The 26,377-nt window shown below is 47.9% G+C and overlaps 1 protein-coding gene and 1 long non-coding RNA gene across 2 annotated transcripts; both read left to right on the plus strand.

Moving 5' to 3' along the window:
• Positions 1-3,825: 3,825 nt before the first annotated feature.
• On the plus strand, positions 3,826-4,786 carry LOC120696149. Its single transcript, XR_005684027.1, has 2 exons — positions 3,826-4,149; positions 4,255-4,786. It is a non-coding gene; the product is annotated as an uncharacterized LOC120696149 (long non-coding RNA).
• An 8,344-nt stretch (positions 4,787-13,130) lies between these two features.
• LOC120695471 (protein FAR1-RELATED SEQUENCE 5-like) lies at positions 13,131-15,877 on the plus strand. The gene is made up of 4 exons (XM_039978711.1): positions 13,131-13,365; positions 13,447-13,532; positions 13,608-15,352; positions 15,436-15,877. The coding sequence occupies exons 1-4, from the start codon at positions 13,131-13,133 to the stop codon at positions 15,875-15,877; spliced, it is 2,508 nt and encodes an 835-aa protein (XP_039834645.1).
• The last annotated feature ends 10,500 nt before the right edge of the window (positions 15,878-26,377 follow it).

Genomic DNA, 26,377 nt, shown 5'->3' on the forward strand with positions numbered 1-26,377 from the left:
AGCTAAGCCTGACTAGCCATCACGGGATGTACCAAGGGGTCATCGACCGTTCACTCAGGTATAACCGGGCATAAGTCGCTCAGGGCTTATCCCTTTTCCTTAGTCACCCGTTGCTCTCAGCTCTCCTGATGGCTACCACACCAACTAGTGGGATTTATGCTACGCCGTTGCCCATTCAACGGTCGAGTGGTTTGCACGAAAGTGGAGTTAGGTGAGATGACACACCAACTCGGTCCTTAGACACGACAAGATGGATATCTCCCTTCATTGCCCTGCCACACAGGCATAAGCACACCAATCGGCAATTCACACAGAAATGCCGTCCATCCCGTCCATACTCATCTTTCGAAAATCCACATTTTATCCCTTCCCACACACACACATTTTCTTATTCAAATAAATCATATTATGAGTAAAGTCCTAAGCGTTCTAATATCGATTAACGTCCAAGCAAAATCAGACGTTAATCTAGGTGGTCAAGGAATGGTCATCACAAATCAAAGGGTAGCTATCCAACCGTGTTTTCATGCAAGCAAAACATATGCAATTTTATAAAACAGTCCATTGGTTTGTGTTTATAAAAAAAAACTAGGACAGAAACATGTATCAAAGGATGGGATTGAACTTGCCGTCTTCAAAGCCTTCGGGGAAGTCCTGTCCTTTGGGCTCGGGGTCGCGGAACCGGTCCTCGTTCTCCTGCTCACAGAACTGCTCGTTGACAGGCTCTCCCTCGTTCACTCCGTGGTCTACAGCACACACAAACAAGCATTCAATCAATTCAAAGATCTATCGTTGAGCTCGAATCGGAATCACATAAAATATGGAGATAGAAGTGGCATTTTTGAGTGTCTCCCTAATGGCATGGCCAAGATTTGGTTATGAGTGGCGTGGTAAAAGTTTCGGGTTAATCAGAGGTTGTTTGTTACATGAAATGATAGGTTTAGTAAAGGTTCGGGATCGGATAAAAGGTCAGGGGCCTAGTTGTAAATAATTCGGGAGAACCCGGGGCCTGTTTACGATTTCTAAAAGTATTTGGGCCTAAAAGGGAAGTGCAGGGACCTAATTATTATTAGGTTTAAATAGTGGTGGATTTGTTTGCAAAAATAGAAAAATAGAAGGGCCTTCTTAGGAAAAAGCCCATAGGGAGTGGGGGGGTTCTTTATGGAATAAAGGGAAAGGGGAGGGCCTAATGGCAAAACTGCCATCTCCCTCCTCCCCCTCGCACTGGGAAACAGGGGAGGCGGGGGCTCGCCGGCGGCGGCCTTGGGCCGGTGGCTCAAGGCGCTAGGGCGGCCGGAATCGTGGGGGAAAAGGGCTAGGAGGGGCGTGGGGTTCGATTCCCCAGCTCACCTCGGCTCGGGGCGCGGCGAGGGAGCAGGGCGACGTGAACCGGCGGCGGCGGGCAGAAATGGCTGCGGCGGCGGCGCTGAGAGCTGCGAGGAGAGGCGGTGGTGGCCGAGGAAGTTTGGGTGCGGAGGAGCGGCGCCGGCGGGGCCTTTTATAGCCGTTGTAGGTCGGTTTGGGGGGGTGGCCGGTGGCGAGTAGGTGGCGCCCGGCGGGCGGCGCGGCGGGCCTTAATGGCGCTCGGCCGCACTCGCGCGTCGTGGAGCGGTGCACGGGCAGCGATGTTGTGCAGGGACGACGGGACGTGTGCGGCAGCGGTGAGCACAGGGCGGCGCTGTGCGGGGCAGCGGCGGGCGGCGCGCGGCGTGGCCAGGCGCGCACGTGGGCTCGGCGGAGCTCACGTTGCTGCGGCCCGGCGCGTTCGCCCACGGCCCTGTGCTCCGTGCGCGCGTGCGCGCAAGCGGGGCGAGGCGCAGCGGGGTGGCGCGGGCGGCGAGGCGGCGGTGCGCGGGAGCGGGCAGTCTGGCAGCGGCGGGTGGCGCGGCGGTGCTCCGAGCACGCGGTCCACGCGCGTGGACCGGCTCGGCGGGGCGTGCAGGACGAGCGGGGGAGGCGAGGTGCGGCTCGGGGCGGCCTGGCGCGACGCGTCGCGTTGGATGGGGAGAGATGGGACGCGAAATGAATTCGGGTGTCGGTCGTTCAGGAGAAAATCTAGGGTTTAGGGTTTAAGGGAGATTCGAGCTCAACGGCAAAGAAAACAGTTTTAGCGCACGGTTTAACTTAGTGGATTTTTGGGATGTTACACAAGGCCCTAAGCGCGGGACAGCGCGACGAAAGCGCCAGCTGCCGAGCAGCAGGCGCCATCATCGCCCTGGCCGCTCTCAGCGCACGGACACGTTTTGTCCCCAGAACAAACCAAAAAAGGCGCGTGCCTCGAAGCTCTCTCCCCGCAGGCGCACTACCTCGACCGGCGCATCTCACATCCACCGGACTAGCGCTCAGGCGCGTCCGGCGGGTGCGTAGCATCGACCGGTCACATCAAAGGGGAAAGTGCCGAATTACCCTTTGGCCGAGTCCCTCGATTAGGGACACCCTAATCGGGGTATTAAGATCACCTTAAAAACACAAAACACCCATTAGGCAACTGGGCCCACGAGGGCCCACGGCCTCCTTCCAATCTGGGAGAAAGCAAAGGACTCAAAGAAGCTCAGCGTGCTGTCCATTCGCACCTCTCTCGGGCCCACGGGACGATCTCCGCCTCGCTCGAGGGCTCCCACCGGAACCCTCGACTGCGCCCCGCATCTCCACCTCGCTCGAGGGTAGCGAACCTCCCTCGAACAGGTAACTCGTCTCCGCCTCGCTCGAGGCCACCCCTCGGCATAAGGGACAAATGGCCCCGCCGCTCAACCGCCCGTCGTACGGAGGCATTGAATGCCAACCACTCCTCCGCAGTGCTCAAGACAGACGGTGTCAGACCGCCATCCCCCACAGCGGCTGTGACCGGAGTCCCATCTGCCAACTCCGGTCACTGCTCCGCCATCCCGGGCGCTGTGGCGCACTGTGGGACCTGCGACGCGGGACGAAGCGTGCTCGGCACTGCTCCCCGTACTATTCTGCCAACTCCGGCCATCCGGACTCAACCTCATCACACGTATGGCCCCGGACCCACTTCCTGCCTGGGAAGGGGTCCGGCGACGCCACGTGCCCCTCCAAGAGGGGCGCACAGCACACGCAGCCGAAGTCCCGAACATCCCCCCCGAGGGGTCCGAGACCTCCACGCAACCCTCGGACCCCCTTTGTGCGCGCATCGGCACATTATCCAGGGCGGTCCGGGACCGCCGCGTGCCCTGCCACTGCTGGGGCATGTAAGACCCTGGCCTACGGGGCCCACGGAACGCCATCACGCCACGTCTGGAGGACAGTACGCTCTACAGCGACGACCACGCCGCCTGCTGAAGCTGGCAGGACGCCGGCGCGATCTCCGCAAGACCAAGGACGACTGCCACGCCCGACACCATGCCCCACAGTGTACTTCCTACAGTGTTCGACCACTGCACCCCCGCGATTCGGGGGAAGATGACGACTTCCACGTTCCCCTGCACATGTACCCCACCCCTCCTTGCGACTATAAAAGGAGGAGGCGGGCTTTCTTTAAGGGGGTTCGGACGTTCTGGACATCGGCAACCACGGTCATCCACACTCGCGATCATTGCACTCACCGCAACCAACTCCCTTTCTAGCACAGACCTGGGAGCTTCCCTCCCTCTCTCGCCTCGTTTGTACCCCCTACTACAAGCACTCCGGGTGCAAGACAATACAGTGCCCTCGCACACCCCCCTTGCTGGACGTACGGCCCCATGGCCGGAACCAGGATAAACCCGTGCGTTACTGTGTTGCCTCTTGCATCAACATCTGGGACGAGGAAACATGCAGCATTTACTAGTTGGGATCCGGCCCCCGGGTCGGGACACCGACACTGTGTATAGGCAGAATCTCAAGATTAAGTAACTTTGATGCTTCTCTGAAGTTGCTCGCTACTTGATTTGCTCCATTGTACATGAGGCTGAACAGAACATTCAGGCTTTGGCACATCTTGAAAACGGGCTTGCCATTTAGCCCGGTTTGCCTGTACTATATGGAACTGAAGCTGATTAATTATGCACACATCCATCCATGGGAGGATTAGGAGAAGGGATATTTCTTCTTCTTCTTCAGGCAGACACTGATGGTAAAACTCTAAGGCAGACGCAGCCTGATGAGCCGTGTACATCAGCATCCTTCAAGTGCAGGCGTTCGTATTCCGAGGTGAACCTTCTGGTTACTCAACTGCTCTCCTTGATTGTTATGCATGAGTTGGTTGGTTTCCTCTGATTTTCCTAATTGGGGGTGTCGTTTGCTGGTGGTGGGCAGATATTTGGAGGAGGTTCTGAGATGATGTTGCCTAGCGTGGTGTTGTGCGGTGCGGTGCCTGGCGTGCTGCTGGACACAGGCAGCAAGGAGGTGAATCATTCGGACAAGGAAGGAAGACGACAGACAAAGAGGAGGGAATGGGGGAAGGTTAGATTTCCTCTAATTCCATCTTAACCCTTTGCAAATTCGTCAGGTCCTGCGAGATACCAACCTCCAATCACAACATCAAGACCAAGAATTTCAGATAGCGATTCAATGAACCTTAAGATAGATTTTAGTTATGTTAGATGAATTAAGCCAATTTCTTCGATGAATTTCTGAGATTAATTGGTGAGGGATCTAAGCCTGGTCGGCGAAACTTGTAGGTTTCATTCCAATCTGATTACAATGGCGCTGGTTTCATTCCAATCCGATTAGCGGTTTAGAAGATATCCTCAAAAAAGTGTGGTTGTTATGATAGGAAACATGTGCGCAAGAACCTTTCGTGTATTTTCTACTAAGTTATAGCCAGATTTCGACCCGACTGCTTAAATGGAAGTTCTAGGAAATTTTGTGTAGAGGTCCAAGATGTATTTACTAGCTACATTTGGTTAAGAAAATCATGAGATATGATCAAAACAGTGAGCAGTGCAGTAGTTTAGTGGAACATCATGACCAAGAATTGAGAATCAACTGATGATGCAAAGATCTCACACACTAACATTACCATAATGAAATTTTTACCGATGACAACACACCCAAAAGAAGAAGATTGTAGCAAACTAACGCCCTGCAATGAAGGGTAGATAACACACCACTAGTAAAGAAGAAAAAGAAACAAGACGAACTTCAGCAAAAGAACTCTTGTTGGATGACGACACATGGCATCAGTTTCAGCAACCACAAAGACGGAGCACCACATGGAGGGTAGACTCGTGGTTAATGTTATAGTACGCTAGAGTGCGCGAGCCTTCCAGGTGTCGGCCGGCAAAGATGAAGCGATGATGTATGGGGCGGATGCCTTCCTTCTCATAGAGCTTCACCTTGATGCTGTCGACGGTATCTGAGCTCTCGGCCGTAAAAGCGATGGTGACCATGGTGTTTTCTCGGCATCTTTACAAAGATGCGCATACTGCCTACTGGACATGGGTAGAGGACAAGGAGAAGGGTCGACTCCTTGCAAATGTTATATTCCGCCAAGGTGCGCTTTCCCTCTAGCTGTTCGTTGGCAAATATAAGGCACTGTCGGCCCTTGGGAAACCCATCGTTGTTTTCAAGCTTGTCCTTTATGTTGTCGATAGTATCTGAACTGTCGACATCCACGGTGAAGGTCAAGCCATGGAGTGGCTCCTTGACGTGGATTTGCATCTTCTCCAGGAGGTCAAGCGTGGATTGATGCTGAATGTTATAGTCAGCCAATGTAGTATTGTTATCCTCCATCCGCACTCCATCGAAGACAAGGTTGTGTTTTTCCATAATTTTCTTCTTAACATCATACAATGTTTCGTCAGGGTAGACTCTGAGGGAAATCATCCTGCCACTAGGGCTCCTCACAAAGATCTGCATCCTGGATGAACACACCAAAATTCACCAATTACTTTTATTGTAGGCCAAAAGAAATGCTTTGATACAACTTTTAATTTTTTGCAATCTATACAACATTTCCACGGGTGGCAGAAGTAAGAACCAGCTGTCTGTAGTGTAAAAAAACAGTAAAAGCAATAACAATAGAGATTTACTGCAGCTTAAATACATTGGTTAATACAAAACATAGGGTACAAAGTTAAGCCTTGCAGCATAATCATGAAAATAACATGGAGATGGTTCACTCACCTCGGTACATTGTTTATACAAAACATAAAGCCTAGGATACTGTAACACCTGCCTCGCGGACAGTCCGCTCTGGGGCGGCGGACGGTCCGCCCAGGCAACGGCCAGATATTTATCTGGATGGATGTGGGACCCGCCTATCATTCCTCCTCCTTCTCCTCACTTCGACCAGTAACGAGCGGAGCTCGTCCGCTCGCCCCGTCGTCGCCCTCCTTCCGTCGATCTCCCTCCTCCAGCCACCACACCTCGATTCCTTGTGCGAGCATCGTCCTCAGCACCTCCTCCACCTTCCCCAACCCCCAGCCTGGCTTCTCCCGGCCGGAATCGCCCCAACCGCCGCCGGTCACCATTGGAGCCCGCTTGAAGCTTGCTCCACCGTCGATCCGCTTCTCCAGTCATCCTCCGCCCGAACCGACCGCGGGAATGAATTCGTGGTGAGTTTCTTGTACTCCCCGGCCTTTTTCCCCTTCCGTTGTGCGCCGCCAGCGCCGGTGAACGGCCGCCGCCGCCGCGCTTGCTGCCGCCTGTTGTGCGGTGTCCAGGGATATGAGTCGCGGACGGTCCACCTAGGTGGGTGCGGACAGTCCGCCGGTCAGGTTAGAAGTTGTCCAAAGACGATGTTGTCTCTGGTGGTATCGCAAATTGTACAGCGCACGGTCCGCTATTCGAGAGCGGACAGTCCGCCGTAGGGATCGATGTTTGTCCAGAGACAAAATTATCTGGTGGGGTTCGCAGGGGTGAACTGCGGACGGTCCGCCAAGGAGGGCCGGATAGTCCGCCGTAGAGTCTAGGATTTTGTCCAGAGACGTTGTCGTCTCTGGTGAATTGGCAGAATGAACTGCGGATGGTCCGCCAAGGGGGGCCGGACGGTCCGCAGTAGAGTTTAAGATCTACCTAGAGGCGTCATTGTCTCTGGAGGTTTGGCGTGGGTGTATTGCGGACAGTCCGCTAAGGGTGAGCGGATAGTCCGCCAGCCAGTATAGAAATTGTCCAGTGAGGTAGTTGGGTCTGGTGGGTCTGCAGAGTTGAACCGCGGACGGTCCACCACTTGGGTGCGGACAGTCCGCAAGGCATTTCAGTTTGATGTGTAGTAGTTGCATCATTGAGCTGCACTTAATTAGTTCATATGCATTCGTGTAGCATCCGCCGTTGAGGACGCCGTGTTTGAGGTGATTGTGGCACCGCAGGAGCAGTCGAATCAAGCACAGGAGGAGAGGCATGAGAACCCAGCCCAAGGCCCGTCTGATCCTAGTTCTGAGCAACAGCCACAAGACAAGCCCCGGTGCACATCCTATTATGTTAAATTATGACATCTATATACGTAACTATTACTTGTGCATTAGGTTTAGGAATTGTTTGGAACCCTAGTTGCATGATCCCTAGGATTCCCGGAGTTAAACTAGTATGTATAGGACGATAGAAGTGCTATGCTTAATGGGTTTTCGATAGAAGACGAGTGATCTCTTGCACTCGCGAGATATAGGATGTTTAGAAGACGAGTAATTTCCGGATTACTCGCGAGAGATGAGATATAATTATATTCCAGTACATAAGATGTTGAATTCGATATGGAATAAATGGAGAATTGAGACCGGACGGGGGAAAGATGAGGATGTTTAGGTATGGCAGCAGGACAGGGTTCCTGGTTGTCTTAGCCCCGTCTGTGTCGATTAAGGACCGGTCGTTGTGGCAGTGCTGATCGGGGATTGAATTGTACTAACCGCATGCCGGGAATAGGAGGTAGTCGAAACCGGTAAGCCTAGTACTGCCTTGCTTCGAAAGTACATGACTACATCTCACCTCCTAGGGTAGTCGAGTAGTCGCAGAGAATTGGGGATGCATGTATTACTTTTGGTGGTCTCATGTTGAGCTCGGCTGACCATATGATGGTGGGGCGGTCCTGTAGTTCGAGGCGGGGAGGGGAAGGGTTGGTGCGTGTGGTCCGACGGGGCTTATACGTGTCGTGTTGGTTAGGTCCACCTTGCAAGGTTAAATCGGATCGATTCGCCGTGTCTCGCGGTTATGAGGGCCTTGATCTCTTTGTCGCCTCGTAGAAATGAATTAGAAATGTTAGTGATAAATGATGGAACTACTTTGAATCATTATTGTAATGCTCCAACATGATTGTTGTAGATAGGCCAACATTAGATGAGAGTCTTTCTATATAGAACATGTGGCTAAAACATTGAAAGTAAGGATCCAACTATAGATGTTTTTCTGCAAAACAACTCACTTGCCAGAAAGCCGTGCATGTCTAAATAGGGGCTATGTATACCCATGGTCGGGTAAGACTTGCTAAGTATTAGTATACTCAGGGTTTGTTGCGTTAAGTTCATCCGTCGTGATGCAGAGGGATGGGAGGTTGTGGAGCCCGACGCTTAGTTAGGGATCTTCTCGGGTACTCTTTGGTAGTTGTAGATCCTTTCCTATATTCGGACCTTATTTTCGGTATTGTAAAGTTTATAGGTTATGTATGTATTCAAACTTGGTTTGTAAAACTCAAGGTCGAGTCTTATGTATATTGTTATATTTTCGAATATATGTCGTGTTTGTACCATCTGCGCCCACCTTCGCGTGGGACTATCGGTGTTGTTTCGATCGGGACGTGGGTTGAGAAAGGATCGCCAAATTAAGTCGTTGAGCTAATGCGCCCGATGTGTTCCAATGACAGCCATTACGCTTAATTAGAGTTTTAATTTGGCGGTTCTGTCACAGCTGGTATCAGAGCCGAAACGCACCGATGGTGGTACAGGCATGACTAATTTCAAGTTTTTCCGAAAATATAAAAATGAATTTTGAGCGTAGGGTGAGCATGCATCTCATTTTGTAGTGTTTTTGGATTTTTTTCGTAGGAGTTGATGGGGGTGTGAGTCTACGATCTTAAGGACCTTTGTAGATGACGTTCGGATCGAAAGATTTTGTAGGGGAGGCGTGAAAAGTTGCGAAAGTGTCGTCGGCCGGACCGGAGACACTGTCGGGTAGTTTAAAACGTGTTCAGCGGACAGTCCGGTCAGGACCCGCGGACGGTCAGCCGGCCGTTGAGGAAAAACAAACAGAACAATCTGAAACTGAGTTGGGTTGATATTTTGTAAAGCGGACGGTCCACAGAAGCTCAGCGGACGGTCCGGTTAGTTGGATTTTTGTAAAGCGGACGGTCCGCCCTTGTACCGCAGACGGTCCGCCATACATTTTTCGGCTGGACCAGGGCAGCCCGGTCAGATCGACTGGTTGAGCCGATTGAATCGCCTGGCCCCGCCTGCGAGCATTACACTGAATTGTTTTTAAAGCTATACATTCTGCAATGTGTCATGTATAGAAAGATTAGTTACTATCGGGATTGTTTTAATTAATCTGGATGATGGAACTAATCTTGTCATGCTTATGCGTGCTGTGTTGGTTAGGTCCACCTTACAAGGTTAAATCGGATCGATTCGCCGTGTCTCGCGGTTATGAGGGCCTTGATCTCTTTGTCGCCTCGTAGAAATGAATTAGAAATGTTAGTCATAAATGATGGAACTACTTTGAATCAGTATTGTAATGCTCCAACATGATTGTTATAGATAGGCCAACATTAAATGAGAGTATTTCTATATAGAACATGTAGATGCTTTTCTGCAAAACAACTCACTTGCCAGAAAGTTGTGCATGTCTAGATAGGGGCTATGTATACCCATGGTCGGGTAAGTCTTACTGAGTATTAGTATACTCCGGGTTTGTTGCCACAATTATTTCAGGACACCCGGATGTCGACTTATGTCCCTGCTGCGTTAAATTCATCCGTTGTGATGCAGAGGGATGGGAGGTTATGGAGCCCGACGCTTAGTTAGGGATCTCCTCGGGTACTCTTTGGTAGTTGTAGATCCTTTCCAATATTCGAACCTTATTTTCGGTATTGTAAAGTTTATAGGTTATGTATGTATTCAAACTTGGTTTGTAAAACTGAAGGTCGAGTCTTATGTATATTGTTGTATTTTTAAATGTATGTCGTGTTTGTACCATCTATGCCTACCTTCGCGTGGGACTATCGGTGTTGTTTCGATCGGGACGTGGGTTAAGAAAGGATCGCCAAATTAAGCCGTTAAGCTAATGCGCCCGATGTGTTCCAATGACGGCCATTACGCTTAATTAGAGTTTTAATTTGGCGGTTATGTCACAGATACAAAGCTAAGCCTTGAGCAATCATTGAAATAACAACGGATACAAAGCTAACCTTGAGCAATAATTGAAATAACAACAGTTCACTCAGGCTGTGTTTACTTCCCCTTAAAATTCTAAAAAAAAATCCAGTGCTACAGTAATTTCGAACATTTGACCACTAATTAGAAGTCTTAAGTGTGGATAACTGACAAAACCCATTCCATAACCCCCGGTGTAATTTCGAGACGAATCGTTTAAGCCAAATTAGGCCATGATTGGACAACGTCGTGCTACAGTAAATAATCTCTAATGATGGATTAATTAGGCTCATTAGATTCGTCTCGCGATTTAAAACTCATCTGTGTAAAAAATTTTATAAATAGATTTCATTTAGTACTTCTAAATGCCAAGATTCCATTTCCAAATCTAATTTGTTCTGAATTTTGCAAAACAGAACTAAACACGCCCTCAGTTGGGTACGTACATTGAAGCCATAAAGTGAATAAATATTAAATTGGAACATTAGCATGCAGTTCTCAAATTGCCGAACACTACCTTGTATTGGAATAGGGAAATGCGAATGCCGCCGAACCAGCCAAGAGAAGAATCTAACATTGCACAAGCTACCGGACACTAGAGATTTGCTAGAATGCATCAAGACCCGATCAATCGGTCGCGAAACAGAACATGCAGCCCTTAATCTCAACCGGCAACTAGAATTAACAGCACATGCTAATGCTAATTTTGGATGCCTTGCTTTTATTTAAGATATAGTCCGGCGTCTCAAAATATAGGTTGTTTTGACTTTCCTACTAAATGCATTTATATTATTATGCATTTAGACATATGGTATATCTAAGTGCATAACAAAATCTATGAATCTAATAAAGCCAAAACGATCTATAATTTGGGATGGAGAGAGTATATGACGATCAATAGCCAAATAAAATAAAGTAACAATTGAAGCAGCAAAATACTCCCGTAACCTAGCTACGTGATCGCTGACACCATGATTACGAATGGGACTAATAATGCTAGAAGTTGAGATAGGAAAAAAACAAAGAAAAAGAAAAATTAAAATAGCTCGCGTTCGTACCTGTATAGTCGACAAGAGTATGCTTGTGCTGGACTGTATAGTCGACGAAGAGGATGCTTGTGCTGGAATGTGTAGGGGAAGGGCGTACGTTGTTGGTTTCGCCGGAGAGCCCTGCCGGGAGTTGTGAAGCGAATTAGGGTTGCGGGGTAGATACCTTGTATTTTAGTGGAAGCCGAATTGAGGTAGGAGTCCTACCGTAGGATAGGAAACGGAAGTGGAAAGTTTGTTTGAGTCGATCCCGTGCGCGCTGCGGACGACGAAGGAGAGCGGCCCGGCCTCCTTGGGCCTTCCGCTTTTGAGGCCCATCGTTGATATGGACTGTTTGGATATGCACAGGTGTAGACGCTATTACACGGCAAGTTGACATGTGGAGAAATGCCAAAGATGGAACTTTGAAACTGCAGGGCTATCAGTCGTTGGCTCATTGCAAAATTGTATCTTGCTTCATTTCCATGTGCATGACTCCTGATCTGTGTTTTGACTTCAAAAAAAAAGGGACTGTATCCTATGGAAACCAAGGTACCGGTGGAAACTTTGGAAACTCCAACGGAGGTCACTGGATCTCCATCCGAGGGCAGTGGACAGAGCTGGGGACTTTTTTCATCTAGGCGCCCGCACCTCCCCCAACCGTTCCCTTTGTGTTATGCAAATCCCCCCTGCGTCCGTAACCCATGCGCCGTCACGAGCGTTCCGTCTCCTTCCGTTCCGTCACAGTTTCCTCCACGCGACTGGGCGAGCGCATCTGCCCGGCGTCTTCCGCCGGCGGACTCGACAGCATCTCCGGCCTCCAACGCCTCCCTCGGCTCGCCGCCTCCCTCGAGTCCCCGCCTCCCTCAGTCCGCCACCGCCTGCCTCGGGCCACCGCCGCCGGCGTCGAGCCTCCGCCTCCTCCCTTGAGCCGCCGCCTCCCTCCGTCGCCCTCCGTTTGGTGCCGTGCCGTCCGTCGCCCTCCGTTTGGTACCGATCGAAAACGATCAAAGCTCGGTTCCTGGGCACGTACGTCCGCGCGAGCCCTAGGTACGCACGGGTCGCCGCCGCCTGTGGCTGAAGGGCACCGGAACGGATCACCGCCGCCCTCCGCAGCAGGGCCACCTCGCCCACGTCCATTCTTGCACGGCCCGTGGTCTTGCCGTCGGCCATGGAACCGCCGGCCGCCGGCAACGCGATGTAGTTGGGAGCCGCCGGTTACGCATATTCTGTGCAGGGTCTGCTCAGGAGTTTCTGATGCCTTGAATGTATGATTTTGCAGGCATGTGTTGAGAAGAAGTACGGAGGAATTGCGCCCAAGAAGCCTTTGATATCCAAGGTACGGACAGTGTAGTTCATCACTAGTACTGCAGTACAATCTGTAGAAGCAACAAGCAATCTACCTGGCAGCTTTGATCATTTCATTACCGCGTTCTTGCTTGCTAATGCAGGACCACGAGCGCGCGTACTTCGATTCAGCAGACTGGGTGCTCGGCAAGGTAAGACAAGAACAGAGCAAAAATATCCTCACACCAATATTCAGGCACGGCATCGTCAGATCTCAGACTGTATCTATCTATCTTCTAACATTCTAATCCTGGTTCTTCGGATCCCTCTTTCAGCAAGCTGCAAATAGCAGCACAAGGGCTGCTGTCGAGTCTCTGAAGCCCAAGCTGAAGGTCAGTTGGACCATCTCAATTCTCAACATTCAGTTCAACTAACCACTGCACCTTATAACAAACTTCATCTGAACGAGCTGATGAGATTTCTCCAGTATACAACTGACTAGTACTTGTCAATTGCAGCCTCTACTATGTCTATCATCAGAACGTCCATTCTCGCACGGCCCGTGGTCTTGCCGTCAGCCATGGAACCGCCGGCCGCCGGCAACGCGATGGAGTTGGGAGCTGCGTCTTCGGGAGAAGGCGCCAACTCCGACAGCCTCGTCGCCGCCCAACAGACATGGAGCCACCCACTTAACAGCGCTGCTCTCGACGCTCCCATCATTCAAAGCCGCCCGTCCGCCATGGAGCTCCTCGCCGCCATGGAGCGGCCGTCTGCCATGGAACCGGCGGCCGGCAGCCACGTGAACTTTGGCGTTGGTAGTGGCAGCCATTCATGACGGCATTATTTTTTTGTTCAAAATTAATCTGATAATTGCTAACGTGCATGCATGCCTACAGTGGATGATCATGATGGCATCAACGTCGACGCCGGAGTTGAAGCCCACCCTGACCGTCCAAGCACACCACAACACTTGAGTACAGCAGTAAGTTCCTCAACTGTTCTCTTCATGGCATCGAGTGATTTTATTATGAGTTCATACAATTTATCACTTCCGTAGGTCTCTTGTACAAGTGACAGAAGCAATACAAATCCCAAAGAACATTTGAAGCCAAAACTTGGAATGATCTTTGATACACTCAAAGATGTGGAGGAATTCTACAAGTCGTATGCACATGAAGTTGGTTTCTCAGTTCGTGTTGGTCAGCACAAGAAGGGAAATGAGGAAATATTAATCAAGAGGTATTATTGTTCAAGGGAAGGGTATAGAAAGGAGAACGTACCAAATGCAAGTGATGAATCTGGGAAAAAAAGGAAGACACACAATGTGATGGAAACCAGATGTGGATGTCAGGCACATATTGTTGTCAAGCTTGGCAGTGACAAGAAGTATAGAATTATTTCAATGGTTGAGGAGCACAGCCATGGGTTTGTGTCGCCAGATAAAAGGCATTTGCTAAGATCCAACCGGAGAGTCAGTGAGAGGGCTAAGAGTACGTTGTTCAATTGTCATAAGGCTAGCATTGGCACCTCACAGGCATATCGACTTCTCCATGTTAGTGAGGGTGGGTTTGAGAATGTCGGGTGCACAAAGAGGGATTTACAAAACAATTATCGTGATCTCCGAATCAAAATCAAGGATGCAGATGCACAAATGTTTGTGGCACAACTTGAGCGAAAGAAGGAAGTAAATCCTGCCTTCTTTTATGAGTTTATGGTGGATGATGAAGGACGACTTGTTCGTGTATTTTGGGCAGATGCTATATGCAGGAAAAACTATAGTGTTTTTGGGGATGTGGTTTCGGTAGATGCGACATATACCACCAACCACTATAACATGAAATTTGTGCCATTTACTGGAGTCAACCATCACTTGCAAAGTGTTTTCCTTGGGGCCGCATTCTTAGCAGATGAAAAGATTGAGTCATATGTATGGTTGTTTGTGACCTTTCTTAAGGCTATGGGCGGAGTAGCACCTCATCTAATCACAACAGATGAAGATGCGAGCATGAAGGCTGCTATTGCTCAGATTCTACCATATACAGCTCATAGACTTTGTATGTGGCATATCATGGAAAAGGTACCTGAGAAGGTCGGGCCCTCTTTAAGAGAAAATGAAGGGTTTTGGGAAAGACTAAACAAGTGTGTTTGGGGGTCCGAGAATTCAGATGAATTTGTGTCACAATGGAATTCTATCATGACAAATTATGGATTAATGGAAAATGATTGGTTTTCCTCTAGGTTTAACATTCGCGAATCATGGATTCCGGTATACTTTTTGGACATACCTCTAGCAGGAATGCTTAGGACAACATCACGATCGGAGAGTGCAAATTCCTTTTTTAACCGTTTCATTCATAGGAAGTTGAGCTTTGTTGAGTTCTGGCTAAGGTTTGACACAGCTTTGGAGTGCCAGCGCCAAGAGGAGTTGAAAGCCGACAATGTAAGTCTTCACACCACTCCTAAAATGATGACACCATGGCCCATGGAGAAGCAATGTAGTGTGATATATACACATGAAGTCTTTAGTAAATTTCAGGAACAAATCGTAGTTGCAAGAGACCATTGCATTGTTCAAGGTATTGAAGAGTGTGAAGATATAAAATGTTTCACCATCAGTAGCCTATCTGGAAAAGAGCGAGTTGTTCAGATGAACAAGACAAACATGTTCGGTAGGTGCTCCTGTAAATTATATGAGTCCTATGGCATCCCGTGTCGGCATATCATACAAGTGCTTCGCGCCGAGAAGCAAAATGAGGTACCATCGAGTTATATTTTGAAGAGATGGGAGACAAGATGTAAAAGGTGTGTATTGTATTTTTTTTCCTTCTGTACAACCCCTTTTATATTTTATACTATCAGTCTTAATGACCTCTTCAATTTTACAGGGAACTATTCTATGATCATGAAGGTAACCTACTGGATGAAAAGCCAAAGGATCCTAGGGAGGTGGCAATGCGGAAAAAAATTTCAGAATCGCGCAACAAGTTTGAAGACCTTATCCAAATGGCCAAGAACACTGAACAAGGGATGGACTTTTTATATTCGAGTTTATCAAACCTAGTAGAACCTCTCCAGAAGATCACGCCTGCTACGAGAGTTGATAAACAGGATGAATATGAATCTTTCCTGGGTAATAGAATTCCAACTGAAGTCGATATACATCCACCAAACGATATCAGGTCGAAAGGGAGATCCAAAAGAATTAGAAAGAGCAAGGAGCCTAAGACCGGAAGTGGAAGTAAGGGTAAGAAGAAGCGCAAGTGTAGGAAATGTAAGCAAGTAGCTGATCATGATGCACGCAATTGCCCAAACAATGTGGTTGGCTGATTTTTCAGTTTCCTGTAACCTTATTGGTGCTAGGTGGATGGTTTGCCTTTCTTTTATGTGTTGCTGGGCTCTTATTTTTTTTCTTCTTCTATTAAGCAATATACTGTTTGCCGAATGTTTTTAAACTTTCATTATGACCCTTATCTGTCACAGAACAGTCCAAATAATACCGATCAAGTGCACTAATTAACCTTTTAACTTAAACCTCTGCTACTGCACTTCACCAGTACACCCAGACTGCCTGCTTTAACCAGGATCGATTGCACAGGAACTCTCGCCAAAAGACGAGCACAGGTGATTACAAGCAACCAAGGTTTTCAAACTTAACTTACAACCAGAGTTAGACAAAAGTCTTCAAAATTAACATACAATTAAAGTTTTACAAGCCAGAGTTACATTTCGAATACAGAGTTTAAACGCAGCGGAAAAAAAATACAAATAGGTTTGAAACAAGCTTCAAAATACAGTACGATAAATAACGTCGATGACCAAAAGATGAACTTCACATCTTGCCCACTGATGTGAGGCTCACCTGCCTGCACTTCACGGAGAAGGCGGAACCCACTCGACCGTCCAACCTGGAGGAAGAGGCTGACCACTCCAGGACGCACTGATTTCCTCGAAGTCTTCCGGAATACAGCCTGCTCAGAAGGGTTACAACCAAACCCTGAGTATTCTAATACTCAGCAAGGCTTACCCGTCTATGGGTATACTTAGCCCATTACCTAGACATGCATAGCTCTTTGGCTCTGGGTTATTTTGCTGAAAAGCTACTAACACTGGATCCTTACTTTCAATATTTTAGCTCCAATTGTGTTGATAGTTAGAAACTAGGTTTGCCTAATTCTCTAGAGCACACATGGTTAATCATATTATCTTTTCAAGAATATCAACAAAAGTCCAACTTTTCTCTTTCTGCCTTTCAATCCTTACTACGATGCGACGCATTGACCAAGGCTCTCATATCCGCGAGTCACGGCGAATCGATCCGATTTAACCTTGCAAGGTGGACCTAACTCACACGACACGTGAAAACCCCGTCGGGCCACACACGTCAACTGTTCCCATAATTACCCCGAAGTCTGAATCAAGCCCGCAAGCACCCAGATGATGAGCCCCGCACGTGCGAACACCCAGTGAACCCGTGGGCTACTTCACCATCCGTCAACCCTACCCAGCACCGCAGGTCGAGACCCAGATTCCGACGCAATTAAGGTAATTAGCTTACCGGTTTCGACTACCTCCTACTTCCGGCATGTGGTTAGTACTGTTCAATCCTCAGTCAAAGGGCCAACAACGGAACGGTCCTCAATCGACACAGGCGGAGACTCAACTTTCTTTACTCAACAATCCTGTCCAACTTTCCCTCCGCCCGGTCTCCAATTTCCTTCTCATTGCATTATTTCTCAAAACACTGCCTGAAGTAACAACCCTATATCTCGCGGGTGACAGGAAATCACCCGTCTTCTACAGGTTTACTTAAGCCTAGCAGTGCTAGCGATACCTACACTAGTAATGACACTGGTAATCAAGATTATGCATCTATGGTTCCAATCAACTCCTTGAACGTAAATGCACAATACTTAAAGTATAACATGGAGTAATTAAAATAAGGGATATGCTCCGGGGCTTGCCTTGCAAGTCAGCGGGGTTAGCGATTTCTTCAGGAGCGTGCTCGACTGCGTCCTCCTGCTGTTCTCCTGCTTGCGGCTCCTGGATCGGTTCAGCAACGAGCTCGTAGGCGACTTCGGTGTCAGCAGCTACACGAGGAAAATATGCCATGCATGAAACTCATGAAAAGATACAATGCAATGCAGCACGCGCAATTAGAAATAAAAACAAAACCAATAAACAGCACTTTCAAAACTACGGTCCAAAGGAATGGTGTAGTGCTGAGATGAGATTTCGGTTGCTAATTCCTTTTAGCCTGAAGTATTTCCTTCAAAACATCAACTACTAAGTTTGCTTAGGGCAGCACGGAGTAAGACAGGAGTTTGTTTTGTTGTGGTTACACATGCATGAAACAATAATCAAATAGCCACACTTATAAAAGAAAACTGTAGCTAGGAGCCAAATAAAAGCAAGGACTCTACATGCAGATATGATCAAGCCACAAGAAGTTACCAAAATAACATGATTTTGATAAGCATGCCACATAAATTTTTCCAATATTTATTGACGACAGAAAGTATTTATTTTAACCCTAGAAAAGAAATCAAACACTAATAGATCCACAACATAAACACAGGCTATGCACCTGAAACTTTTTCAGTGGACTACACATCCAAAAAGTAATCTACTGAATAAGTTTCATAATTTTTAGAGTAACGGAACAACCGGTATTAAATAAACTAGTTTAAACACAAAACACAATTTAAGTAGGGGCAAAAGTGACATTTTTAATGCATGAGTATTTTTCTACTGAAGATCTTGATTTTAGAAACTTAACAAAATTTAGTTTGCATTTTTGGGATTTTTCTGCATTTTTCTACGATTTTTGGAAGATTTCTGCAGAACTCAACAAACATAAATAAAACCACCCCTAACACCCTGACCCGTGGGTCCCACTTGACAGAGAGAGAGATGGGGAGGGGGCGCTCCCCTGCTCTGCTTGGCCAGCGCGGGGCCCGCGGCCGAGCAGGGCGCGAGAGGGGGCGGCCAGGGCGCAGGCTGAGCGGCGATGGCGGCAAAGGCAGGGCGGCGGCGCGCACGCGGGCAAGGGCGGCGGCGCAGCGCTCTCAGTCGACGGCGAGGCCGGTCGGCGGCGGGCAGGGCAGCCCCGCGGCCAGGGAGGCCTGCCAGCCCCGGGGCGCGCGGCGGCGCTGCGGAAGCCAGCGCGGAGGCGGCTCGCGACGGGCACAGCGGCGGCGCTCAGGCGGCCGCGGCGGCGCGGCATGTTCCCGGCGACCATGGCGGCGGAACCAAGGGGAAAAAGGGTCGGGGAGATGGAGTAAGATACGAGGAAGCTCACTGCGACCTTGGATTGGGCGGAGGATGACCGGAGATTGGAGATCGACGGAGAGGGCGAAGCTCGGGCGGCAACAATGGCGGCCGCGGTCTGCAGCTTCGATTCCGGCGACTGAGGGCTCAATCGAGCACAAGATGGAGCGAAGAAGGTGGAGCGGCTTGGGACGCGAGGAATCGAGACACGGTGGCGATGGATGGCCGTAGCGGCAGACGGCGGCGAGGCTCGGCTGCTCTGCTCCTTGCTGCGCGATGGAGGAGAAAGGGAGGGGAAAACGGACACGGCTCTGGGAGAGGGGATAAGGACGGCGTGCGAGCGCGACAGGCGAGGATCGTCGACGGCCGACGCGTGGCGTCGCCGGCGACAACGCAGAGCCACGGCATGGGCGCGCGTACGGTTCACTGGAGAGCACAGTAACCGGGTTTAATTCATTTGAAAAGAATTTGATCAAAGTTTGACCGCCCAAAACTCAAATTTTCACATTGAAACCCGAAATTTGACCAAAATAGAAGTTGTAGAGGACAAGATGATCTACAACTTTTGTTTTGGGCGACAATTGAATTGAAGCTCGGATCATTGAGAAAAACTGGGTCGAACTTGGCTAAACGATATTTACCGTGAGAACTCGATTAACGCTAACGATGAGCTTAAGTCCATAATTAGCGGTTTAACCCATGATTAACACCTTGATTAACACTGGGGTGTTACAGCCTTCCCCTCTTAAAGGAATCTCGTCCCGAGATTCAGGCACGATGGAACGTATAAGATGAGATGGCCAAGTGAGAAGTACCTTGATGAGCATTTAAAAAGTCCGGATACTTTGACCTTAGAAATTCCTCTTTCTCCCAAGTAGCTTCTTCTTCGGAGTGATTACTCCATTGAACTTTGTAGAATCGATTAGTTGTGCGACGAGTAATCCGATCCTTGCGATCAATAATCTTGATAGGATGCTCAGGATACGTGAGATCAGACTCTAATTGAATTGAGTCACTATCAATAGCTTCAGTCGGAACTCTAAGACACTTCTTGAGTTGTGATACATGAAAAGTGTTATGAATTGCCGAAAATTTTGCTGGAAGATCCAACCGGTAAGCTACAGGGCCACATCTCTCCACAATTTGGTATGGACCAATGTAGCGGGGTGCTAATTTTCCTTTTACTCCAAATCTTTGAACGCCTTTCCAAGGTGATACTTTTAAGTATACCTGGTCACCAACTTTAAAGACGAGTGGATCAGTCCTTTTGTCAGCGTAGCTCTTCTGCCGAGACTGCGCAATTTTCAAATTTTCTTGAATAAGACGGACTTGTTCTTCGGCTTCTTGAACCATGTCCGGTCCGAAAATAGTTCTTTCACCTGCTTCCGACCAATTCAAAGGGGTTCGACATCGACGTCCGTATAAGGCTTCAAATGGTGCCATTTTGATACTCTCTTGATAGCTATTGTTATAAGAGAATTCAGCTAATGGCAAACATTGATCCCATTTCTGTGGATAGGCTAAGACACATGCACGGAGCATATCTTCTAAAATCTGATTGATTCTTTCTGTTTGGCCATCTGTTTGAGGGTGGTAAGCAGAGCTGCGAATCACACGAGTTCCTAAGCAAGTATGCAATTGTTCCCAAAAGCGAGCAGTGAATTGGCTTCCACGATCAGAGATGATAGTCTTGGGTATACCATGCAGGCATAGGATATGCTCAACGTATAACTCAGCATATCTTTTTGTGGAATAACGAGTACTGACTGGAATAAAATGTGCTGACTTGGTTAGTCTATCAACCACAACCCATATAGAGTCATAGCCCTTCTGAGTCCGAGGCAATCCAACTATGAAATCCATACTAATATCTTCCCATTTCCATTCAGGAATACTCAAAGGCTGGAGAGTTCCTGCTGGCCTGAGATGACTCGCTTTAACTCTGCGACAGATGTCACATTCGGACACATATTTAGCGACCTCTCTTTTCATCCGAGTCCACCAAAATCGTTGTTTCAGGTCTTGGTACATCTTGTTGCTACCCGGATGGATGGATAATCGGGAAGTATGAGCTTCATCAAGAATTTGCTTTCGGAGTTCGAAATCCTTAGGGACCACTATTCGATTCTTAAACCATAACACATTCTCACTATCTTGGTGGAAACAGTTTACTTTCGGATCTCCTTCTGCTAATCTTCTCTGAATTTCCTTTACTCCTTTATCTTTCTTTTGTGCTTCGATGATCAGATCACGAAGAGTAGGAGTAAGTTCTAGATGAGCCAATGTGCCATGGGGTACAATGCTCAAGTTTAGCTTTTCCATCTCAAAACAGAGAGACTCACTCAGGGGTATAGCAGAGAGGCAATAACAGTGAGCCTTGCGGCTTAACGCATCAGCAACCACATTTGCTTTTCCTGGATGGTAGTGCACTTCGAGCTCATAATCTTTAATCAACTCGAGCCATCGTCGTTGACGCATGTTCAGATCAGATTGGGTGAAAAGATATTTGAGGCTCTTGTGATCTGTATAAATGTTACACTTCGTGCCCAGAAGATAATGTCGCCAGATCTTCAAAGCATGGACTACAGCTGCTAATTCCAGATCATGTGTGGGATAGTTCTCTTCATGACGCTTGAGTGATCGAGAAGCATAAGCAATCACCCGATTCTCTTGCATCAGAACACAGCCAATTCCGGTGCCCGAAGCATCACAATAAACATCGAATGGCTTTGTAGTATCTGGTTGAGCTAAGATTGGTGCTGAAGTAAGTAGAGTTCTTAACTTCCGAAAAGCTGTCTCACATTGGTCACTCCAATAGAATTTGGTACCTTTCTTGAGAAGTTCAGTCATAGGTTTAGCAATTCTGGAAAATTCCGGTATGAACCGACGATAATAACCCGCTAACCCTAAGAAACTTCGGATTTCAGCCACTGAGGTTGGAGCCTTCCAGTTCAGTACATCCTGTACTTTACTGGGATCAACAGAAATACCCTCAGTCGTAATAACATGACCTAGAAATGGAACTTCCTTTAGCCAAAATTCGCACTTGCTGAGCTTAGCATATAGCTGATGTTCCCTGAGACGTTGGAGTACTATATGAAGATGCTGAGCATGTTCTTCTTCCGTCTTGGAATAGATTAAGATATCATCAATGAATACCACGACGAATTTATCCAGCTCTGGCATGAACACCGAATTCATGAGATACATGAAGTAGGCTGGAGCATTGGTTAATCCAAAGGACATGACCAAATACTCATAAAGACCATAATGAGTGGAGAATGCTGTTTTTGGTATATCTGATGGCCTGATTTTAATTTGATGGTAACCAGATCGGAGATCTATTTTCGAGAAGAACTTGGCACCGGCTAATTGATCAAAGAGAATATCAATGCGAGGAAGAGGATATTTGTTTTTGATGGTGACCGCATTCAAAGGTCGATAGTCCACACATAGTCGTAACCCATGATCTTTCTTTTTCACGAACAAAGCTGGACAACCCCATGGTGAAGTACTGGGTCGGATAAAACCCTTATCCAATAATTCTTGCAACTGAACTTTCAACTCAGCTAACTCACTTGGGGTCATTCTGTATGGTCTTCGAGATATGGGCGCTGTGCCGGGCTGTAACTCAATGACAAACTCAATATCCCGATCAGGAGGCATGCCTGGCAAGTCCTCCGGAAACACATCGGGGTATTCACAAACCACCGGAATTATTTCTAGAATCTTCCCCTCAAGATGGTATATGATAGTGGTTGGAATTTCACGCTGGGAAAGGTGAATATTCAAAATGCCATGTGTGGAAGAATTGATTCGGACAATGCGAGATGAAGTGTCAAGGGTAACACGATGTTCCTCCATCCAATTCATTCCAAGAATGATATCTATTCCTTGGTTTGGAAGAACAATGAGATCGGTCTGGAAAACTTTCCCACCTAGGTCAAGGGATACACTCGGAACAGATTGACCGGCTTTTAACGGTACACCCGGTGCATGAATAATATATGGTCTTTTCATGTGTGTTACTTGTAAGTTGAGCCGTGCTACACATGCTTCGCTGATAAATGTATGAGATGCTCCGGAATCAAATAACACAACAACAGGGCGCTGGTTAACGGAAAACATACCCGTCATCACTTGAGTACCGTCAGTAATATCTTCCAATGTGGTGTAGTTCACACGACCCGTTTTGATAGGTACAGTCTTCTTCTTATTATGCTGGGTACTAGAAGTTGAAATTGGGGTAGGAGGCTGGTAATTGACTTGTCTGCGTGGCATGTGACAATCACGTGCAAAATGCCCAGGAAGCCCGCAGTTATAACATGGATAGTTGCTGGGGCGTACAAACTGCGAAGCGGGAGGTCTCTGCCCTTGCTGTGGCACTGGGAGACGTGGTACCCACTACTGCTGCTGTGGCGGCCTAGCAACCCAACGGCCTTGCTGCGGTGGATGACTTGGAGCTCGCTGACTTCCCGTCTGTACTAGCTTGTACCTCTGGGGCGCACTGCTGGAAGATCCAACAGGTGCCTTCCTCTTTTTGTCGGCCTTATGAGCTAAGGTAGCATCTTCTTGAGTAATAGCCTTATTAACTAGCTCGGTAAAGTCGGCACAAGTTGTTAGAGCTAGTTTGTCTTGCAGTTTGGTGTTCAGTCCCCTCCTGAAGCAATCTTGCCTCTTCTCATCACTATCCACATGAAAACCACCATACTGAGCTAACTGGTTGAAGGTTTGAGCATATTGAAGAACAGTATTGTTTCCTTGCTTCAATTCCAGGAACTCTGCCATCTTCCTTCTCATCAGACTAGTAGGAATATGATGGGCCTTGAATGCTGCCACAAACTCATTCCAAGTGAGACGCGCACCAGCGGGGAGTAGAGACTTGTGATTAACCCACCATATCTTCGCTGGGCCTCTCAGTTGTTGCGCTGCAAAGGCGGCTTTGTCTACTTCTGTACAATTGAGGATACTGAACTTGTCCTCAATGGTGCGAATCCATGCATCGGCTTCAAGAGGATCATCTGCCTTGTGGAACAGAGGTGGTTGGGTGGCCAGAAAACCGACATAATCAGTTTCTGCTGGTGGAGCTTGTCGACCTCTGCCGGCATTGTTTTGCACCAATTGCCTCATCAACTCAATCTGCTCATTGCGGTCAGCAATAAGAGCCGCAATAGCTTGAGCCAAGGAGGGAGGTGGTTGTGGTTGTGCTTCGTGATTCTTATTTCCAGGGTTGGCAGCGTGGTTATCACCCATCTGCAAAATAACCACCCCTTGGTTAGCCATTCGCTATCAGGACTAATTCATGCAATAAAGAATGTGCATATCTAATATGAACACACGGCATGAATCATTTCCCTTGCGATATGGTTCACCAAGGAAAAATAAACCGACTTGCTTCGGTTGAAACCTCATCTACTCACTTGAACCACAGATTGGTAACTCAGGGTTGCACAACTATTAACTACGAAGCGATCACAAAAACATTTTTGATGAGGCGCAACCGCAAACAACAAAGCGATCAACCAACTCAATTATGCCAGATGCATGCACGTTCTATCATTTCTCACCCAAGCAAGTACCAAATATGGCATACGAAGACGACTAGTGGCACAATTACGTACTCTCCCTATATATACTAGTCGTTCCAACGATCAAGGATTTCATAACGCGCTTAACGAAGTTAGTGTTCCTGCAGACAAACCAAAACAACAAGAGAGATATAATTATCCATTTCTGGACCCTTCGTGCCAGCACACACGAACGGCCCCCATGTGTCCTACGCCACACGGGTAACGCATATGCAGTTTCCCACATATTAACACATACATTACCGTCCACTATAGAGACGGCACCCAAACGTTCGACGCTGAATGGGCAGCGCTGCATACGTCATAACAATGTATTCACTTCCCGTACACTCGCCTTACGGGACATCCAAGGGTAGACGTGTCCCAAGGGTCACGGTCATGGCCAACCGCATGACAGGTTTACATCTCGTAACATTGCCTTACGAAATGACCGTGATCACAATCACACGGTATGAAATCCGCACTCCATATCAGGCGGCAGATAGCGACAAGCTCGTTTGAATTGAGCCTTATCACCTCCTCGTATGCTCATCATACGGGACCCGCGCACGTATGAAACACGTGGGCTATTCTAAGGACTACCAGAATGCTTACCTTGCTTACCTCAGCGTAGGTGCGTCGTTACAGAATAGTAGTTGTGCACAAAAGTAAGGTTTAACGAGAAGTAAATGCTGGAAGTGCTGGAATGAATAAATACTTAGATGCCTCCTAACTTATAACACATAATTAGGGCATACGAACTATCTATCCTATTCCTTAGCGCATCTAGCGTCAACTTTTCGAAAAACCCAAAAATTTTGCAGTTAAGCACTCAAGTAATCACCCCCCCCCCAGTGCAATTAGCTCTGATACCAGCTGTCACAGAACAGTCCAAATAATACCGATCAAGTGCACTAATTAACCTTTTAACTTAAACCTCTGCTACTGCACTTCACCAGTACACCCAGACTGCCTGCTTTAACCAGGATCGATTGCACAGGAACTCTCGCCAAAAGACGAGCACAGGTGATTACAAGCAACCAAGGTTTTCAAACTTAACTTACAACCAGAGTTAGACAAAAGTCTTCAAAATTAACATACAATTAAAGTTTTACAAGCCAGAGTTACATTTCGAATACAGAGTTTAAACGCAGCGGAAAAAAAAATACAAATAGGTTTGAAACAAGCTTCAAAATACAGTACGATAAATAACGTCGATGACCAAAAGATGAACTTCACATCTTGCCCACTGATGTGAGGCTCACCTGCCTGCACTTCACGGAGAAGGCGGAACCCACTCGACCGTCCAACCTGGAGGAAGAGGCTGACCACTCCAGGACGCACTGATTTCCTCGAAGTCTTCCGGAATACAGCCTGCTCAGAAGGGTTACAACCAAACCCTGAGTATTCTAATACTCAGCAAGGCTTACCCGTCTATGGGTATACTTAGCCCATTACCTAGACATGCATAGCTCTTTGGCTCTGGGTTATTTTGCTGAAAAGCTACTAACACTGGATCCTTACTTTCAATATTTTAGCTCCAATTGTGTTGATAGTTAGAAACTAGGTTTGCCTAATTCTCTAGAGCACACATGGTTAATCATATTATCTTTTCAAGAATATCAACAAAAGTCCAACTTTTCTCTTTCTGCCTTTCAATCCTTACTACGATGCGACGCATTGACCAAGGCTCTCATATCCGCGAGTCACGGCGAATCGATCCGATTTAACCTTGCAAGGTGGACCTAACTCACACGACACGTGAAAACCCCGTCGGGCCACACACGTCAACTGTTCCCATAATTACCCCGAAGTCTGAATCAAGCCCGCAAGCACCCAGATGATGAGCCCCGCACGTGCGAACACCCAGTGAACCCGTGGGCTACTTCACCATCCGTCAACCCTACCCAGCACCGCAGGTCGAGACCCAGATTCCGACGCAATTAAGGTAATTAGCTTACCGGTTTCGACTACCTCCTACTTCCGGCATGTG

This window comes from Panicum virgatum, chromosome 2K, assembly GCF_016808335.1.
Source record: "Panicum virgatum strain AP13 chromosome 2K, P.virgatum_v5, whole genome shotgun sequence".
Lineage (NCBI taxonomy): Eukaryota > Viridiplantae > Streptophyta > Magnoliopsida > Poales > Poaceae > Panicum > Panicum virgatum.